A 21,759-nucleotide genomic window follows, 5' to 3' on the forward strand; every position below is an offset into this window, starting at 1 on the left:
TATTAAAAATAATAATAATTAATTATACAGTAGGTGAAACAAAAAATGGTAATGGGAGACTGATGCTTTTGTCAAAGATTTTATGCTTAAATTTTTATACCCCTTGTAATTTGTTATTATTCAGAGGTAAGATTTCAATTCAAAACATATGAGACAACACTGCCCGGTCAAAGCTTTTTGATGTATATGTCTAAAGACAACATCAAGTATGCGCTTCTATCAAGGAGCTATTGATGGTGATGTGATTGTAATAATCAAATGTGGCCCTTGAAACGTAAGTTCGATAAAGAAAGAAACTAAAAACAAATAGAAAAGATTTATACTTTTTAAATTTTAATTGCAGTGGAAGCCCGTTCAGCTAAAAGATTGTAGCGAAGCCTAACATTTAATGAATATTGATGCAGTCCAAGGGAAAAGAGATTTGATTCTTAGACACGGTCATCCCAAGTTGCCTTTGACCCTCTCTGCTTGACCTTGACGGGAAATTTGGGCTGCGAGAAGGCTCTTGTTTAGGGTCTAACCAATATCTATTGAAATGACCACGTGTAATAATAAGTCTGGACACAATTTATCATAATCTTTTTTCACAATTACTAAGGTTGTATGTTTTGATTGATGTTAATAAAAAGTGATAAGTGAGTGTCAAAGTAATGTTGCTGCAATTACCACCTGCCACATCAACAATTGTGGTTAAAGAAAATAGAGAAGTGAGGAATACAAATTACAGAAAAAACTGTAGACAGAGTAGCAGTCAGATTATAACTTGTAAAGGTTTTGTTAGGAATCAAACATGAATATACTAACATACATCTATCCCCACGTATAAACTGTACATGTGGCCCATCAATTTATCAATCTGAGAGATCAAAAAAGATGCGCACCACACCTCATGATAAAATTATGTGCCAAACCTACTACCACCTAGCCACTAACACGGTCATCTGTTGGATCATCACCCCCACTTTCTAACACTGCACTGGTTACCTAAACGTGGGAACTTCTACTGTTATTTTACATTCTACACATGGCTGCCCACCCGGCAAACTACTCTGTACGCTTATTAGTCTTGTTTACACGATTGAATGGCATTCATCTTCTTTCACTCTTGGCGCCTATAACTAGACAGAAAGCACCGACATTGAACCTGCCACAGCACCACAGCTTAGTGAAGTATTGTACGTCACCGCTACTACAGCTACTTACCCTACCGTCTTGAGCCACTTTTCCTTTTCCCCGCTCGCCGCTTCCACTTCATCTGCATTTAATAAGAGTTGAACTTTTATAATGCAAGCTAACATAACTTAATACAAATCTATACTAAATGCAAAGGGTGGAGATTAGTACAAGAGGCTCATCATCAGAAATTTCAGCATCAAGGGCATCAGAAGGATCTAATGACCCTCTTCTAGGCTTCTTCTGTTTTGTGGGACTGCTTTCATTGGTTTCTTGATTCTCTTCTGAATCGGATTTGTCTTCTTCATTAGATACCTCTTTCAAGGTGCTGCTTGATTCATCTGCTTCTTTATCTTCTGAATGAGATTTCTCTTCAGGACCATTTTGACTATCTCCTGGGACAGTCTCAATATCTTCAGCACTTATCCCTTCAGAATCGGGATTTTCTTCTCCATCAGATTCATCCGCAAGATCTGGGGTCTTCTCCGTGTCTTCCAACTGTTTTGTTTTTGAAACTGGCTTCACTTCCTTCTCAGGTTCCTCACTATCTGTTAGGTTCTCGTCCATTTCAGCTTGTTCCCCTTCTGAATCATCTGGAAAGAAAAACAAATGAATTAAATACTAAGAAACATATATATTATCATCTACATGATGACTGCGCAAGTTTATACATCAGTAATGAAAACAAAGAACTAGAAATGAAAGAATTCAGTGATGTGACCACTCTCTCTCTCACTTATATTTAAAGGCAAAACACCTCACAACTACATATATAAGGAAAGCATTGGCCCCCATAGACTAGTGTGATATATATCATCAGATAAGATGAGTTGAATTTGAAGGTAAACTTGGCATGCCATGTTTTAGAGTTCAATTACCATTCTGCAACACAAGTGCAAAACTATACCAGACAATCTCCACAGCCAGCACCTGTGATGTTTGTCTACCAAAACACAAGTAAAAAGCGACCATCTTTCATTCAAAGAACATATGCCTGGGGCCAATTATGTAAATAAATATTGAACTTGTACATATTTTTGTTTCATAAGATGACAACATTTTACACAATCCTGTAATGGTCAGCATTCCTCATCTAAATGAATGATTAAATGGTTTTTAAAATATTAGAATTGATACATGTATGATACTGGGATAACATTCATTCAAATGCCACCACCAGCACCACCAACAAAAACCACCTTTTAACTCCCTAGCACATTGCATTGCGTAAATAAAGCAAACATAATTGGACATTCTTTTACAAGCAGTGAATACACAACTCACAACATGGGATTGACCCATGATATCACCATCCACTCCTGTATGCGGAGAGGATGCCAATTGGTCCAAAGTCCAACGACTATTGGCATATATTAATAACCTATAGAAATAGATGAGACACTTCACCTGAGTTCATTTCATCTGCTTTGGATGATGTAGTGGGTTCAGGATTTGGCATGTCAAAATTCCCTTTGTCTTCAGCTTCACCCAAGTCACTTTTTAATACACCCTTCCGTCCATGCTTCGGATTTCTTTTTGGAGTTCTTTTTCCTTTAACACTAGAAAATAATGATTACTTAATTAATTCCTACCTAAGAAGTAAACTGAAACTAAAAAATTGCACCTGAAATGCTTATTTTAACTCACTTCTTAACTGATTCCTTATTCCGATGAGAACCACCTGAATTTTTATTTTTCTTCCCAGGTGACCTGTAAAACAATGAAAGAGATGAATAAAAGAAGATGGCATACCAGTGCAGAACCATGTAATGAAGATGATAGAGATACACACAGATATTGCTGTAAAGCCAAACAGTACAAATTCTCATTTCAAAAAATATGAGTTGACCATTGGAGTATGAGGATACCTACATACGGTATCAGAAAGGCAGTACTTACACTTCTTTCGACGGGGTGCCCTTTGATGAATTTAACTTCTGTTTCTGGTGAAAGAAAAGGGTCAGAAATAAGTCACAACTCATTGCTCCGCTAAAAACAAATAATGGAATTTCTTCAGCTAGAGGAAGAATGCTAATGAAAATCTTAAACCTTTGAAGGCTTGCGACCATTGTCAACAAGCTCCCAGCGCTCCTTTTCTAAACGGAGAACTTCCACATCCCCATCTTCGTATAATACCTTCCATATGAAATTTATGAAACTTATGTGATAGATATCATGTAAAATAATCAAGACTAAAAGGTATTATTTGGTAGAAATTAAGTGTGAAAAGACTGTCAACTAATCTCAAGAATGTAACTGAGAGGGAGAGAACAAGGTGCAGCTTACCACATGCTTTCCTTTTAGAGGATCATAAGACTTAACCGTGCCTTGATAAAATCTGGGAATTTTGGCAAAAAGACATCAGGGAGAATATTTGAGCTAAAATTAAAAGGACAAAAGTTTGTCCCTTGAGAAGAATAAGGCACAGAATGGAAAATAAAAATACTGTTTTCAGCAAGCAAGTAGGGCCTTTACAAACAATGGCACAGGGTGGATATGTTAAAAGGTTTTCTGAAATCTCAATCTCATAGCAAGTATGATTGATCATGTGTGTTTGTGACAAAAAATGTATGGCCTCAAGCTTTCTTTTGCTTTCCTTGCTCTGCCTAATATAGATGGAAAGAGGACTCACTTCTTATCCATAGGCCACCAAACTTTTATTCTGCAACCACTCAGATCTTCGATATCTAGTCCACCAGCCTTTGATGTGCACTGTGGAGGAAAAAAACATCAGGTCATATAATGACATGTTCTAAGGGAAGTAATTGATTCTGTATACAGAGTACACCATGAAACCTCAATACAAGAAAAAAAAAACAAAGGGGTCAATGAGCTCTAACTCAAATGGCACCTCCTCCTGTGAGAATAAGATGGAGGATTATATGTGTGCGTGTTGTTGTTTGGGAGGGAGGGGGGCGCACAGACATGAGCACAAAAGACTGTTCATTATAGTTTGGTATATCATGGCACCTTTTAAAAATGCTAAAAATAGGAGATATAAGTTAGCTGCCAAGACATATTAAGAGAATCTATAATCAGAGATCATTTAATTACTGTCCTAGCTCTGATGTGTCCTTTGTATCATTCTGCTACACAATCACGATCACTATTATGACTGGAAAAATACTTTAAATTTTGCAATCACACCAATAGAAACATTTAACTTATAAACCTCATTATATTTGCATACTAAAAGGTTCTAGGAAGGCATCACTCCTTTTTGGAGTTGCTGGAAGTACAAATAAAAGCAGACTCATATATAGCAAGATGTGCATTAAAAGAACAACACTATAATATTGATCAGAAAGAATGTGGAAATATTGACCTTCGCCAATCCTGCAATGCTTCTCCTCTTCCGCTTCCTGCTAGACCCCATTGGAGACTTGACATTACTATTTATGTTAATTTTATCAGTCTCTGTCAGCACATTAGGCTTCTGCAAAGAGAAGTAAGAAAAGAAGTAAATATCTTCAATTTTAGACCACCAGGAGAATATTAGGTCTAAGTAACTCTTAAAGCATATTGACAAGTAGCAGAGCTCACCTCCACATCATGGTCATTGGCTTCTCCCACTTCATTTTCCTCATCATTATGGCCCCGGTCAGACAACTTGCCCTTTTGTTTTGATGAGGAGCTTTTGTTCTTTTGAATGGAAGATACCAACAAGTCTGTCTCAGCACCTTCAGCCTTTTTCTTCTGCGTAGATATTTTGTCTTTTACATCAAAGCCACTGTCTTGATCCATTTCAATGGATTGAAGTGAGGAAAGTCTGCTTCTATCTAATTCATCCCTAGAAACTCTTGAACGGGCCTTTGAAGTACTTGTTGGTGATCTGAAAGCACTGTGAGCTGGTGATGATCTCCGGCGTTTCGGTACTTGAACAGATGCTGTATCACTAGCGATTCTTTTTTTACCTTTTTCATGTTTAGGATCAACTTTTGCTTTCTTACTTGGAAAATGTTCATGACCATTGCTTGATTCAAACTTAGTGGAAACCCCCAAGTTATCAATATTAATTTCCCTCACCATTTTCAAGATATCAACATCATTTTCAGCCTTTTTTGCTTCAGCTGGTGAAGACTTGTTCTTTTTCACCTGTTTAGCCTTGGCCCCCTTAGATTTTAAGTGTTTTAACATTTTCCCTATGGGCATTTCATTTCCATCTACTTCACCATGTTTCTCTTCACCCTGAGCTCCTTCAGAAAAAACCTGCTATTATAAAAGTGGCACTATTTTAGTAAAGATGCATAAAATATCACCTAACATTACCATGTAGCTGAAAGCTATTGATCAAGAGAACTTACCTTTTCATCAGTTTCTAACTTAAGTGATTCAAAGTGAGTCAAGATGTTCTCATCGGCCAACCATGTTTGCCCCACATTGGCCTGTTGAATAGAAGAAAGGGAATTAATGGAAAAGATATAAAAAAAAAAAATATATATATATATATATATATATAAGCACGAATTAATGTAGCTGACTCCAAGAAGGGTCAAAATTGGGGTGATAAACATCAGTCCAAGTCATAACATATCTGTAGGTGCTAATTCTTTTTCCTCAAATTATCCTCATCATTTTGTTTATAGTAATGAAAACTAAAACAATCAAAACTTTCCTGCAAAATGAACACCAAGTCCATAAACTAAGCAAAGCTACATCTACAACCGACTTCAACTATGACATGCTATTATCCACCCACCCACAAATACACACACAAAGATCTGCCATCACTGCCTAATTGAAGTGATGAGACTTCGCACACAATGGAGCATCACACAAAAACTCACTGAACAGAATCATCAACTAATATAGATTACAGATTCAAGTAGTGAAGTAGTTGTAAGTCAAAATTGCCACATAAACCACCTTCTTAAATAATTATGATTACAAAATTACATATCAATAAATAAATTTAAATTAAAAATAAGTAATTAGGTAAGGTGTTGCATGAGCATCCCAACAATATTATATACAGTTTACTAAACAATATAGTGAAGAATCAGCAAGTTTTTCTTCTTCAGTTGTTCAACCCAATACATGATACGATAAACCAATGCAAATGAATTCTTTGCAGAACTTACCACAGAGTCATCCCCTTCTTGCTTTTCAAACGATTTATACACCATAGAGGGCAAAGGGATTGATGCAGTAAACCCCTGTAAGTCATCCTCCTTTGCGGCTAAACGCTTGGTGATTGACAACCCAAGGTCACAAATAGCATGCGAATTCTGACAATTTCAAATGATGATACAGATAAGATAGGAGTTATGCATCTATTTATCCAAAAAAAATAAAAGATAGGAGTTAATGCATCTCTTTTCATTGTTCTAAAATCTCTTGCTTTGGTTTTGATGAATTATACTCTAAGAGCCTATTTGGCATCTACTTCAGCTTTTAGCTTTTAGTTTTTATGTACAGCTTTTTAAAACCTCAAGTTTTTCCCCACATTTTCTCAAATTTTCAAATTTTTCTCAAAGTACAAGTATACTTTAGCACATTTTCAACAAAAGATTTTCAGCAAAAAGCTAGATAAGTTGTTCCCAAATGGACACTAACAATAACTGAAACAGCCAAGAATATGAGATAAGAACCTTTGATTTTGCTGCATCAACCACATCCTCGGAGCACTTGATACTATGAAAGATAGAGTTAATAACAGAAATAACTTCTTTCTCCTTTTCCTTGTTCGTACTAGCTTCTGACTTGGCATCTTCATCTCTATGCACCAGCATAGAAATAATTAAGTGCAATTGCCTGAAAAACATATAGTGTAAAGGTCAGCAAGAATGAGCATTCACAATACATACCAGATACAACACAATTATTTCAAGCTACAGTTAACATCCTTAAATTCAGAATAGTTCACCCTTATTTGCATTGAAACAATCAGTCATGTTTCAAAGCTATGCTGCACACATATATCCATTGATGAAAAAGGAAGAATCACTGACACAAAAGTAGAGACGCATAAGAAAAAACCATAGATAGAGTTTGCTCAAGGAAATTACTAAACAGAGTAGATAAAGTCTTCCGAAAATGCACATATTCAGTATACAAAAAATCTCCACATAATTTTGTAGCATATAAATTAAAAGAGGTTTTTTTTTATAGGTAGTATAAATTAACAGACTTTTTTCAAAATAAGTTTTGGCCAAGGACACTCAAGCCAGTGACTTCCTCTTTTATGAGACTTGGTCCCTAATCAATTGCACTACCCCTTGGGGTCTCATAAATTAGCAAACATGTTACGATGCCTGGGTTTAGTTTTCTTCTTTCTGCTGCTCTAAAAAATTATAGCACCCATTACATACAAAACTTCCTCATATGAAACAGTATTCAGAAATTCATCTAAGAAAATATAAAATGTGAAATAGCCAATGAACTCTAGCTCAAACTGGCACCTCCTCCCCCCCATAAAAATAGGCAGTGGATGAGGTTGTATAGGTTCAAAACCCACCGCGGGGGGCAGGGTGGGGTGGGGGGGTGTAAAGAAGGTAGTCCCAGTGCACAAGGATCCTGATTTTGTGAGTGTGTAACTTATTAAATATGTGCGTATATACCTGTATATTAGTTCAAATGCTTTGACATCCTTACATTCATCAATATTGGGACATGAATGATGAGCAAGAGCATGAACCAGGAATGGGAGAATGTATTCAGGATAATTTGTCAAGGAATTTCCATCAGATTGCACAGAGTGTTGTCGAGCCTTTGCTTGATGATACATTTGAATAATGTCAGCAAGGTTCTGTTTATCCTGCAAAGCAAACAAAACACAAGATTCACCCAACCATATCTCATAATCATAAATATAACCATTATGGCATACTTATATCTGGACTTGACTAGAACATGGAAACTAACATGAATCAATCAAGTTTAGCGTAGTTACCTCTTCAATCTCTAGCGGCTTGGATCCAATTAAGAATGCACAAGCATATTTTGCATCCAAATGTCGATCCTTTATATACTGATGGACTTTGCTCAGGAATAGTTTTTTAGCTTGAGGGAAACTAATCTACAAGATCAGTAGCAAGCAAAAGAAAGGCAATACTTTCAGATCTATGTGAAAACTTAACATCTTAAGTTTTCTGTTATTGAAAAAACAAAATAACAACAAAAGCATATATAGTAAAACAAGCATTAAAGGAAAGGAGTCCACCTCTGAGGTCCTCAAGGTTAAGTAGAAGATATCAACAGGAATCTTCTCATCCCAATGCTTTGACAGACGAAGAATCCCCTTTGCAGAAGCAAGCCTCAAATGGGCCTTATCAACTGAGCTGTATGATGCCAAAAACTTGTATGTATAATTTCAAATTTTATCGAACAAGCTAAACATTTAAAGTAAATGATAACACAAAAATCAACTGAGTATTTGATTATAGTGATGTTTGAAAATGATCCCATGTGGCAGATATTACCTTGATTCTACGTCTTTTGATATCTCTCCCAAAGAAAGTATGTTTCTGAGGATATCCAGAAGACCATTGATGCCAGGACGAACATGAGCATCTTTAACAGGCAAATAGCTTTTAACCAAAGTCTTGATGCCAAAAATCTGCCACACCCCAAAAAAAAAAATGGTAAACCAATCATTAAGTTACCGCATTACTGAAAATATCAGAAGATAACAATCCTGGACATACTGTCAAGGCAATACCATCAAAGTATTTTTTTTATAGATAATACTATCAAAGAATTTTTATCAATGCTGCTTTTATTATCACAAAACAAATAAAAGAATAGAAATACAATTCCCCCCAAAATAACCAACCTTTAACAAACAAAGTTCACTTCTGTCATCCCAAGATGTTTTTGAATCATCTTCTGCTTTCTGAAACAGTAAAACATTAATATACATCAAATGTCAGTGAAGCGCACATAAATGAAAGCTAAAAATGATTAAAGTCAAAATAGGAAATAATTGCACAAGTCCGGTGGATCTTGGAAGCCATACGTTACTGCACTTCAGAATCTTGTTTATTATGAAATCTTCAATTTCACTCTCTCTGGTTTCAAAAACTGGCATTGCAGTCTGTGCTATACACCCTAGAGATTGTAGTACAGCAGGCAAATGTGTCTTCTCCTCCAACATATCCACAAGCCTCTGCAAATTGAGGAAGAACTCAGCTTTCGCAAACATTATATACAGACATTGAATTTGCTAGGGGCTAAGGAGATCTACCAGTTATGTATGAGAAAGTATCAATTGCCTAATAAAAAACTAATTGCACCAGTGTTTCCACAGCCAAATAAGAAACAAACCTTATATAAAACAGAAAGTGACTTAAGTCCATCATCCTTTGTTATGGCAGCCAAGGCATGTACAGCGTACTTGGCCTGTCTTCGACTCCCTTCTAAACATAGCCTCTCCAATATAAGGTCTATGGAACTGCAAGTAATCAATAGTGAGATAACAAACATAATACTAACATTAATATATGAGGGACTTGGCATCACAAGTCAAAAAATTCAAGAGTTGCACCTCAATGAATCAGCCAGGGAATCTGCCAGTTGTTCTCGGATGGTACCACCAGCCCTTGCTAGAACATGCAAGACACCTTCTTTTATTATTTCATCATCATCTTTAAGAAAATTCAATAATTCCCCTTCAGAACCACTGAGCAGCAATGGACAGAAGCGTGCAAGGATCTGAAATTGTGAAGAAAAGAACTAAAATTAAGTTACTCTTAAGGAATCTCTGTACAGGAATAAATGTAGGAATGACATGCTTCTACCACTAGTATATTCATGCATGATTGAGTATATTGTGTATTCCCAGCGGATTTTTGTGTGGCAGCCTCCAAAATTATTTCTTTCACATGCTCCTTGTTGAAAAGTAAATAAGAACACTTCACGGAGAGATTGCTCAGAAAGTCATAGAGTCGATGTTTCTCACCAAGTATTCTAAGCAAATCATCCTACAAGGAAGGAAAATATCATATGAAAACCAGCACATAAAAAATTAGAACATGCAGTATCCCACTGCTATTAATAAAGAAATATAAAGGTGCATTACGTTCACAAGATTGAAATTATTCCTTGCATAGAATTTGAATTTGAAGATCCTGAAAAAAGTATTTAAAGTTCAAACTTTAAATGATCATCAGAATTCCAATTCTTCTTAAAATTGAACAAAAGTCTGATTCTGGAACTATACAACCAACAAGTTTACAATGGATGTGCAGGTGTTGAGGATGTGATTCTGATAGAGGCAACAAAATGGCACCTTGAGTGGCAGAATGGTAGCACCATATTGCTGAAGCTCGAGCTAATATTAGTGGTAGTGTTCACAGTTTTCTGAGGTAATTGTGGGGTCTGTGCCTACAAAAGTGATGGCAATGGTGCTGATGAATGTAAATATGAAGCCTTTGGGCCTTTGGTGGTGATAAGGGTTTCCAAGTATGCATAACATTGGTATTAAGAAAGTTGTTAAAGACAGCACAGGTTTTTACAATTACTATAGTGTCTGTAGGGGAGGTAATATGCAGGTGGTGGTGATGAACAGTCAATAAGATTATGACAAGCTAATGTAGGTGATCATGGTAGAAAGAGCAGCATAACTTATTAAGTGTTAAAAAACATTATTAAAAAACTACTCTCAAAGTTTATATTCACAGAATTTGAAATCAACACCTAAATTCACATTTGTGAATCCCAACGCATTATGGATTTTCCGCTCTTATATTTTAGGTGATATATCAAGTTCAATCAAAACCCAAACTTTGGAGTTGAAACAAAGAAACCCCAAATCACTGACTTACCTATTTCCTTCCAACATGTGATCTAAACAAAACCAATTTTAAAATTAGATGGCATTAATCAGTAAATTCCTACCCGAAAAGTGTAAGCTTGATGGAAGTTAGTGTTTGGATCAACAAGATTTGTCAAAATCTTCCAGATATTAGCATCTTTCAATTGATCAAGAATCAGAAAATTCTCTTCAGCCTTTGTAGGGTCAGCAAACGAGCGAGACATAATTCGGAAGCAGAAAATCACTTTTTTTTGGATCTCAGGAGCATCACCATCCTGTGTTTGAATGGAAATCAATCTCTTTGATTTTGATAATTCTCATAATAGTTCAATATGTGTAACTTTCAACATCTGCAAACCTGATTCATTTGCCTAAGAGATAGGTATCTCTGCATCTCTTGTTGTAACCTGCAGCCCCAGAAGACATCCCCCAAAATCAATCCACAAATCATCACATATCAAAAACTGAAAGATTGGGAGATTCATAAAAATCCAAAAGTCAAATGGAAATGCCTGGTGCTAAAACACCAAACGGTTATAAGCATACCTTTGCTTCTGCTCCAGTATCCTCTCAAGGGCCTTCACCTCAACTTTATCAAATCCTGAGAAAACTCTTACCCAATGCTTAACTATATCTTTGACCGAGGACTCAATTGGGAACAAGGACCCACACAGAATAGATTCAATTGTATCTGATCTGCATAGTTAAAGTAATTAAGAACATGAACACTCAGCAAAAAGAACCAAAATTTACAAAATCAAAGTGCAGTATTATTACTGGAGTTGGGCCAAACTAAATGCAACCAAATAACAGACTCCAATGAATATCAGCTGCATCTGTTTTAGTACAAATTCCTATATTCATCTGGAGAAGTTTAGTTTATTGTCAGTATGTAACAAATATCATACTAGACTTTTCTCTGGAATTAGCTATAATTGTTAGAGACCCATGAAATGATATTATTGTTTTAAGTTTTCCTGCTTCCATTAGACTTTTAAAACTGCAGGGCTTTTTTTTTTTTTTAAATAGAAGCAAATTATGCAAGCCACTGCCAACTCAAGTTTTTTTTTTTCATTGTTGAACAGCTCAACTCATATACAACTAGTTAAGTTTCTTAACAGGTCAGCTATACAACCCATCATCTTTGAATAATAAAAAAAGGTATGAGGCTGCCATGCAGTGCTTCATTCAAATCATCTGTAAAAATGGCAAACCTAATGCCTTTCGCTTTGCTTGAAGTCAAATACCATGAAAAGGCATAAGCCAAAATATAATTAAATCTTGTGCAGCATGGATTAAAATTTTTACCGGAAATCTTTATCATAAAAACATCTTAAAATCTTCCCAGGAATCCAGTCAAAATCATCGGACATAATTGAGCCATCAGAGCACTTCAAGCAATACACCCTGTATATCTCAGCCAATCTCTCCATGGTATATTTTTTAACAAGGAGCTGGAAATTCAGAGCAGAACAGATATTAGAACAGAATCACCGGCTGGTTAATGAAACAAATAAGCACAAACAGAGAGAAAGGGAATCATATGTACAGATTTGTCCCGAACGCGCTCAGCTACAAGCTTTACTGTTTCAAGAGGGATAGCATTTAGAGCCCGACATGCCACATCGCAGATTACAGCAACAACTTGTTTTCGTACATTTTCGTCAAAGTCCAACAGCCGGTCACAAAGTGCATCTATAAAATGTAGACCAATATCAATATCAGTAGATGTTACATCAATGGTATTTGTCTGGTACATTACATTAGTAAATGTTACAGAAATTTATATTTGTATATCAATTTCATTTGCTTACCAATTATTTGAGCAGCTTCAGCTCTTAACGGATTAGAGAGCAGACAGCTCTTGACATGTTCAAGAACACACATTCGAACCTCAACAACTCTGTCAGTCAACCTCTTCAAAAACTCTGAAAAGATAGGCTGAAAGGCTTCAGGGATAGCAGTGCCTGGCAGAGAAAATAGGTCTCCAACTAACCCCACTGCTTTCAACCGAGTATCTAGCTGATCAGTCTGCAGATGAAGAAACCGAGAAGCCTTTTATCATCATTAAATACCATTCAAAAGGGGAAGCAAAAAAAAGAAGTCGCTGAATCAGTAATTACCAGTAGCTCTCCTGTCAGGTATGGGGCTACTCCTAATAGGATCTGAGGAGCACAGCGATATATATCAAAAATAACTTCATGGTGGTCAATTTGGCTATTCAGTGACCTATTATCTCCTGAAATTGATGATACAAGGAACTGTTTTATGCCAGCTTCAAGTTTTCCCGCACAGTGCTCTACGACATTCATCGCAAGCCTCCTTGCAGCCATAGTAATATCCTGGAATTCAAGTTTTATAAAGTCAGTTCCCTTGTAAAGTAGTATAAGATAAACTTAATGTTAATGCAGCTAAATACATGTTACTTTTACTCAAAAAAACGTTTTAATCAATTGCAGATGCCAGCATTAAGAAGATATACTTACACTTCTATTACGACCCAGTATAGACAATATAACAAACAAAAGATCCTCCCTGACATCCTCACTCTCCTCTAAGAGTACAACCATAATTGTTTGCATTGATGACAGAACACTTTCTGAATGATCATCACTGCAGACATGACAAAATTTAGAATAGCAGTTATTAATTCTGCAAACCAAAAAATAATCCTTCCTTCAGTCAACAAATTGAAAGGAAATAATAAGTAGGGAAAAGCTAACAAACAGTGCACAAATACCCACTAAAACTCTATGCAGAACATGTTAGCCAGCTATTGCATAAAAACTTTAACTCATAAGGGAGCTCATAATAAAATTTCAGTTTCAAGTTTTAGCAAATTACTAACAAATAACCTCTTTTTTTTGGCTACAGATAAGCAGGACCGATGCCTTAAATAGAACCCAGTCACACCCATGTGGGGCGAGCTGGAGATGCCATCCCAACTAAAGGTCAGGTGGTTACTGACAAATGACTAATTCATAGCAGTGATAATTCAGTGTTGTAGCCTATCAATGAGCTCCCAGTCAAAACTATATCATTTAATTCATAAGAACAATTTATTGACTATATTAGTACATGAACATACAACATGCCAAGTCTAGTAGAGAGAATGAAATATAGCTCTTTTCTGGGCCTTGTCATGACTTAACAGAGTTTCACATCTCCCATTCCAACTGTAACAGAGTTATAAAGTTTCTAGGTTACTTTTCATTATGTGGGACCAAAAATGAAGATCAAAATTGCAAACTACACAACCATATTGATAATGCCCAACATTTGCACTGATCTGCAGATTTTATTTCGGGAATAAAGCTTAAAATAGATAATAAAGATGAAGTGACAGAATAAAAGCTTACAGCCTCAAAATAATAGGAACAGAAATTACTATATTTGTAAAACTGACTTTCAGAAATAAGGATTGTAATACTATCAATATAAGCACATTCATCAAAACTAATTTGAAATTTAAAAAATTGACGAAATCAAACCTGGCAACAGCAAAAAATGTACTGAACATTTCATTCACCAGATCATCACATTCAAGATCCAACATCACAACACATGACCTATATTTTGCAAGAGTCTCCAAAATGACCACTCTCCTACCAAATGATGGACCACTAGTATCACTTAACCCACTAAAAGTGCTCACAATCAAACGAAAGATATCCTGCAAACAGATCCAACAACGACCAGGTTTGAGTACAAGTACACAGAAAAATAAATAAAGTTTATTTGGAAATGCACAACCAACTTTGTTAAAACAGTATCCCTGATAAAAGATATGCACCTTTAGAACATCATCACTGTATGGAGCTTCGGGTGCAGTAATGCGGGTTATCTCACAAATACATGTTGCTACTAGAAGCTTGACATCCCTATCTTGATGCCTCAGCAATTCAGGCTTGACGATTGCATTAAGAAAAGGCTGCATTGACTCCATGATTGAAGCCGATGGTGATTGATCCAACTCAGAGAGACATGTTGCAGCTTGCTGCAGGTTGATAGGAAAAATTGCTTAATATTACTAACAAGAAATTTAACTTTTAAACATAATTTTACAGGCTTCAGCATCTAACAGCATCAATTGAATATTGGATAATGATTACGTTTTTTAAGGTTTTCTTAAATAAAATACATACTTGGAAAGTGTTTCAGTACTAACGGTTCAACATTAAAAAATAAAAATTAAAAAAAAAAAAAAATCTATTGACAACATTGATAATAATATAGTGCAGGTAATAATGATAAAAACGATGGCGATTGCTTCTAAGAGGCACAAATAGGAACAAAAGAATTAAATAAAAAAGGGTAAGCATGTGGAAAAGAGGCAATCTTGATATATGTGGTTTACGTGCAACTAGTAGGTCTTAGTTCAACATGTCAGATCAACAGAAGTTCAGACAGCTTTCAGACACTAATTTAGTTAATTGTAAGATTCAGTTGTTCAAGTTAAAAAATAAGAACTTTAATTCTGCGTGTGAGTATGAAACATCTTGTAATCATCCGATAACTATCCATGGTTAAAGACAGGATGTAATTCTGCATATTTTGCACTTGTTAATCTGAATTTTTTACATCATCACTTTTGCTCTTAGCTATCACATCTTGTTTGTCAATATAATGATCTCAATTGGGAAATTCAAACCAGTAGCATTTTCCTTTTTATTATGGATCTCTATTATATCTTTCAACCATCATTCTGGTATTCGAAAACAACGAATTCCTCAATCAGAAAAGATATGGTTAAGATCACAGATTATTTAGCTTTTAAATCCAACAAATAAATCTAGAAAACACACACACGCACAAAACAAACAAACTGAAAAATTGATATTGCAATCGAGACTAAGAACCGATGAGATCAGTAGGACATCCACATAAACCCCAGCCAACTCAAGCAATCCAATAAAGTAAAAATCAAAGCAGAACTATCACAAAATGTCACTAATCTATTCCCAAATTAATTGATATTAGAGAAACAGTAACCCACTGGCCCTGCTCCTACTTCAACCAGAAATACCGAAAATCCAATAAAAAAATTACAACTTTCTAACCCCAAACAAAAGCCAGAGTTTTTTTATGCCTTACCCTGAAGAAAACAAAAAACTTCCATTCAGCCTACCCCAGTACAACTATTACCCTTCTGGGCTACTTTGAGTTGAGCACCTCAGCCCTTGGAAACCAAAACAATGTATCACATAACACTCACAGTTCTCTATTTTTCTTTTGTTTTTTTTCTTGACACTCTACCCAATTAAACTAAAAACGCAAAATTTTACACCACAGAATTCAAAAAAAGGAAACAATTCATCTACAAGATTGAAAACTAAGTGTGAATTAAGCCCTAATTTAACCAAATTATCCTCAAAATTTGACCAAAGCAATGAATTTCTCGACATTTCCAATTCTAAAACTCCCATACCACTCTGTTTAAGCTAAACATCTATAAACAAATTCAAAATCTCAAATTCGTTGCCAAATTAGCCCTAACCATAACTAATTCCCACACTTCAGCTTAAGCTAATTCAGGTTTTTTTTTTTTCCTTAAAGAGAAAAAATAAAAAGTCCACACGAGAGTCAAATTTGTAACTTTCTTTTGTCTTCATCTTTCCTTAAGCTTTCTCAGCAACCAAACAAAGCCAAACTTTCACAAAACAAAAACATTTCCCGACACTATCAACTCTAAAACTCACAAACCACTCCGCTTAACCTAAAAATATAAAAACAAATTCAAAATCTCAAATTGTCGCCAAAACTAACCCTAACCATAACTTATTCCCTCACTTGAGCTGGCTAATTCAGTTTTTTGTTTCACATGAGAATCAAATTTGAAAATTTCTTTCCTTAAGCTTTCTCGGCAACCAACCAGTCACCAAAGCAACAAATTTCTAGACACTACCAGCTCTAAAACTCACAAACCACTCCGTTTAACCTAACATATAAAAAAAAATTCAAAGCCTCAAATTCATCGCCAAATTAGCCTAACCATAATTAGTTCCCTCACCTGAGCTAGCTAATTCAGCTTTTTTTTTCACATGAGAGTAAAATTTGTAACTTTCTTTCCTTGAGCTTTCTCGGCAACTAAACAGTCACCAAAGCAACGAATTCCTCGACACTACCAGCTCCAAAACTCACAAACCACTTCATTTAACCTAAACATACAAAAACAAATTCAAAACCTTAAATTGTGGCCAAATTAGGCCAAACCATAACTAATTCCCTCACTTAAGCAGGATAATTCAGTTTTTAGTTTCACATGAGTCAAATTTGAAACTTTCTTTCCTTAAGCTTTCTCAGCAACCAAACAGTAACCAAAGCAATGAATTTCCCAACCCTACCACCTCTAAAACTCACAAACCACTCTTTTTAACCCAAACATACAAAAACAAATTCAAAATCTCAAATTTTCGCCAAATGAGCCCTAACCATAACTAATTCCCTCACTTGAGCTAGCTAATTCCACAAGAGAGTCAAATTTGAAACTTTCTTTCCTTAAGCTTTCTTGGCAACCAAACAGTCACCAAAGCAACAAAGTCCCCGACCCTACCACCTCTAAAACTCACAAACCACTCTTTTTAACCTAAACATACAAAAACAATTCAAAATCTCAAATTTTTGCAAAATTAGCCCTAACCATAACTAATTACCTCACTGGAGCTAGCTAATTCCACAAGAGAGTCAAATTTGAAACTTTCTTTCCGTAAGCTTTCTCTGCAACCAAACAGCCACCAAAGCAACAAATTCCCCGACCCTACCACCTCTAAAACTCACAAACCACTCTTTTTTACCTAGACATACAAAAACAAATTCAAAATCTCAAATTTTCGCCGAATTAGCCCTAACCAAAACTAACTCCCTCACTCGAGCTAGCTAATTCCACAAAAGAGTCAAATTTGAAACTTTCTTTCCTAAAGCTTTCTCGGCAACCAAACAGTCACCAAAGCAACAAATTCCCCGACACTACCAACTTTAAACCTCACAAACCACTCCGTTTAACCTAAACACACAAAAACAAATTCAAAACCTCAAATTGTCGCCAAATTAGTCCTAACCAAAACTAACTCCCTCACTCGAGCTAGCTAATTCCACAAAAGAGTCAAATTTGAAACTTTCTTTCCTTAAGCTTTCTCGGCCACCAAACAGTCACCAAAGCAACAAATTCCCCGACACTAGCAGCTCTAAACCTCACAAAACACTCCGTCTAACCTAAACACACAAAAACAAATTCAAAACCTCAAATTGTCGCCAAATTAGCCCTAACCAAAACTAATCCCCTCACTCAAGCTGGCTAATTCCACAAGCTTTTTCTCGGGAACCAAACAGAGAGAGCAAACCGAAAACTGAAAAAACAGAAGCAGTTTGAAAGAAAAAAAGGCAAAAGAGGAATGTAGGTAAAAGGACCTTCAAGAGCTTGACGAGAGAGTCTTTGGTAGAAGGAGGAGTCTCGAGCTTGGATCCGACCTCCTTCAGCTGAAGCTGAAGCTTCTGAGCCATTCCTTCCTTCTTTCAAAACGGCGTCGTGTTTTTTTTTTTCTCAAAGCTCTTCTTCGTCTTCGAGCTCTTCTCTCATCAGCCTCTCTCTCAACAACAATATTGAAAATCCAAAGGGTTTTCGGGTTTTTCTCTCTCTTTCTCTCTCTTTTTTTCTTTCTCTCTCTCTCTCTCTATCTAAAGCTTATTTTTTTAATGGGTTTTGTCCGAACAAGTGAGCGAAATAAACTCTTGAAATGAAACCGAAGAAGTGTGTGTTTGTGTTTTTTTTTTCTTTGCCCGAATTGCTGACTTCACAAGGCTGTGCCTACTATGTAAGAAATGTCTCTCTCTCTATAGATGCTATGACCTTTATATATTATTTTGTTTTCCCCTTTTAGGCTAATGTTTGTTGATTCTTATAAACAAATACTATAAAGACACCTGTTAATCAAATTTTAATTTTTTTTTAATGATGCATCCAAGAATTGTTATTGTTGTACTTGTGAGACTTTAATGAGCTAATAAACCCAAGTTTAAGTTCCATTATAGATAATAAATACAAGAAATTTGCATAACTAATTAGGTTGATAATGTCCACTTTATGATAATTATGTAGAGTAATGTTACAGTTACAAATTATTTTACAATATTTTTACAAACTATTGATATAGCTAGTTTCTTATTGGTTTTCATCTAAACCCGCCATTAGCATTACTTTTTCATTTACCAATAACTACTCACCATATCAACAATTTATGAATTTTTTTGTAAAAAAGTTTGTATCTCTAACATTACTCAATTATGTATGCCTAGAACATTTGAATAAAATCATTAATGACTTCTAGGTCAAATGATATTTTTTGGTATTTTTAATGGTAACGTTTAGGTTTGTACTCTCTTTTCCTACTTAAAATGTATTAATAAAACACTTAGAGAAAATATATGTTTCATTACATTGCTCTAATTGGCTCTTTGTCTTCGAGCTTGATAACCACTTCTCTTATTAGCATCAACAATATTGAAAAACCAAAGGGGTTTTTTCACTCTCTCTCTCTCTCTCTCTCTCTCTCTCTCTCAAGCTTATTTTTGATCTGTTGGGGCGGTTTTGTTTAAATAAGTAAGCGAAATAAACTCTTAAATGTAACCGAAGTTTTTTTCTTCCAAATTGCTGACTTCACAAATTGTGCCTATTGTGTAATTGATATCTATCTCTCGATAGATGCTATGGGCTTTTTATATGATTTGTTTTTTTTTTGGTGATGCTCGTGTAGGTTGGATAACTTTTAGGGAAAAGTTAACTAATGTATTAAAACCATTGGTTTAAGAAATATTTTTTTTTTTAATTTTATTAAAAGAATTTTTTTTTACTTTTTTTTATTTCTCATGTAAGTAATATCAAAATTTTCTTAAAATGATCTATTAACAAATGCTCTAAAGGCATCCATTAACTGACCCCTAATTTTTTTAGGGAAATGCTAACGAGTACCCTTAGGGCATTAATTAATAATTCATTTAAATAAAATTTTTATGGAAAATGAAAAAAATGTAATTAATACTTTGACAGTTTTTTTCATTTTCTATAAAAGTAGTATCAAAACTTTCCTAAAATGGATTATTAATGGGTGCCCTAAGGGCACTAGTTAGCATGACCTATTTTTTTATGATGCACCCAAAAATTATTGTATTTATGAGACTTTAATGAACTAGTAAAGCCAAGTTCAAGTTGCAATGTAAATAATAAATACAACAAATTTGCCTAACTAATTAGAACAATAATGTCCACTTTACGATTATTTATGTATAACTAACACATTTGAGTAAAATCATTAATGACTTTGACTCAATTGATATTTTTTAGTATTTTTAGTAAAAACATTAGGTTTTAATCATTTTATCTCACTTAAAATGTATTAAAAAAAAAACACTTAGAGAAAAAAAATTATTTCATTACAATTCTCTAATTGACTTTGGTCTACGCTTTGTACGTTTTCCTCATGTTTGTTACTTTACAAATGTCTCATCCCAAATTTGCCACTTGTCATATTGCTGGCAAGATAGAATTTTTTAATTTTGTGACCAACATATTATGCTATGAAATTTCCCTAGTTCATTAAGCCCTAGTGCCCTACAAGGTTTAGGTTTTTTTTTTTTTTTTTTTTTTCTTCATCTCAAAAGAGGATATACAACTATTTTAAATCACACATTATTTTTTGCCTCACTCATTTTTTTAAAGTAAAATAAATCAGTGAATTAACTATATCAAACAAAAACATATCTCATATTTAATCTATATAATGAGATGATGAGTTAGCACTAAATCATAGATCATTAGAAGAAAGAGGAACAAATTTAACTCATAAGAAAAGAAAAGGGAGGATGGTGGCATAAGAGCATTTGCAGCAGTGGAGCTAAAAAGCTATAATGCTATTTTAGCTCTACCAATATACCAAAAAAGCCTTGTAGCAGTGGAGGCAAAGTCATAATTTTTAGCTGATTTACTACAGTGCACATCTATAGATGTGTAGTAGACATCTAAAAAAAAATTTATTTTTTATTCAACCTCCGATTAAAATAATGCAACTTCCTTTATTTTTTTTCATTTCTTTTATTCTATCTCACCGTGCTCTCTCTCATCATCACTCTCAAGCTCTCATCAGTTCTCTCATCAAGCTCTTATCTCTCTCATCTGTCAAGCTCTCATCTCTCTCATCTCCCAGCCCACGCCTCAGCCCACGCCATCCTAGCCAATCCACTTCAGATTAGTGCTCTCTCTTCTTTTGTAGTGAATTTTTTCATCTGGGTGTTTGTTGTTTTGGCTTAATTTTTATGGGTTTAGTGTTTTTTTTTTTTTTTATAGGGGGTTTAGTGTTATTTTGTGGTGAAAAATGGTGTTGTTGCTATGTTGTTTTGGGCAAATGATGTTATTTTTTTGCTGTTTTTGCTGGGGATAACAACAAACACCCAAAAAAAAAAGACCAATGAAACAAGATTCCACAATCCACAAGCAAGCAAGAAAGATTCCAACTAATGCAGCAATTTTTTTTTTTTTTTAATTTTATAAATCACATACCCATGGTATGCAATGGTAACCTCACTAAATGTTGGGTATACAAGTGTGAGTGAGTCTCACATAAAAAAATTAATGATAAGAGTAAATGGTTATTATAATATAGTTAAGCCCAAAGTCATAGGTTTAAGAATTTGGGTTGAATAGTGTCCATATGTGTTATATTAAATACTTAATCTGAATCTCAGCAAGGTGCTATTCCCTTAACAAGTTGTATAACCTTGCTCATGGTCACGATGGCACCCACCAAAAAACAAATCATAAAGGGTGATATCCGATTTGAGAT

The 21,759-nt window shown here is 35.0% G+C and overlaps 1 protein-coding gene across 4 annotated transcripts; it reads right to left on the reverse strand.

Moving 5' to 3' along the window:
* Nucleotides 1-690: 690 nt before the first annotated feature.
* Nucleotides 691-18,723, reverse strand: LOC115991812 (sister chromatid cohesion protein PDS5 homolog A). Of its 4 annotated transcripts, none has more exons than XM_031115749.1 (33): nt 18,335-18,723; nt 14,721-14,924; nt 14,419-14,600; nt 13,414-13,540; nt 13,051-13,269; nt 12,742-12,958; nt 12,477-12,622; nt 12,236-12,381; nt 11,474-11,623; nt 11,286-11,334; nt 11,011-11,202; nt 9,912-10,094; nt 9,659-9,825; nt 9,439-9,565; nt 9,131-9,280; nt 8,948-9,007; nt 8,595-8,731; nt 8,336-8,453; nt 8,066-8,191; nt 7,734-7,930; nt 6,765-6,927; nt 6,255-6,401; nt 5,478-5,558; nt 4,717-5,382; nt 4,499-4,609; nt 3,806-3,885; nt 3,460-3,511; nt 3,223-3,309; nt 3,073-3,110; nt 2,821-2,883; nt 2,581-2,732; nt 1,345-1,766; nt 691-1,255 (listed from the first exon to the last, which is right to left on the reverse strand). In XM_031115749.1, exons 1-33 carry the CDS (start codon nt 18,425-18,427, stop codon nt 1,205-1,207), a joined length of 5,103 nt encoding a protein of 1,700 aa, XP_030971609.1. In that variant the 5' UTR covers nt 18,428-18,723; the 3' UTR covers nt 691-1,204. The 4 variants fall into 4 exon arrangements, with proteins under 4 accessions (XP_030971609.1, XP_030971608.1, XP_030971606.1 ...); XM_031115748.1 differs by having other exon boundaries at nt 4,717-5,385; XM_031115746.1 differs by having other exon boundaries at nt 3,073-3,116; nt 4,717-5,385.
* Nucleotides 18,724-21,759: the final 3,036 nt, after the last annotated feature.

Source organism: Quercus lobata, chromosome 5, assembly GCF_001633185.2.
Source record: "Quercus lobata isolate SW786 chromosome 5, ValleyOak3.0 Primary Assembly, whole genome shotgun sequence".
NCBI classification, from domain to species: domain Eukaryota; kingdom Viridiplantae; phylum Streptophyta; class Magnoliopsida; order Fagales; family Fagaceae; genus Quercus; species Quercus lobata.

Bases quoted from the DNA above. Each gene is read 5' to 3' on its own strand.
- LOC115991812 (XM_031115746.1), bottom strand. From the start codon at position 18,427: ATGGCTCAGAAGCTTCAGCTTCAGCTGAAGGAGGTCGGATCCAAGCTC. The intron at 5,386-5,477 runs GTAAGTTCTCTT...CTTTTATAATAG, and splicing joins AGTTAGAAACTGATGAAAAG to CAGGTTTTTTCTGAAGGAGC. The intron at 3,512-3,805 runs GTGAGTCCTCTT...CAAAATTCCCAG, and splicing joins TGGTGGCCTATGGATAAGAA to ATTTTATCAAGGCACGGTTA.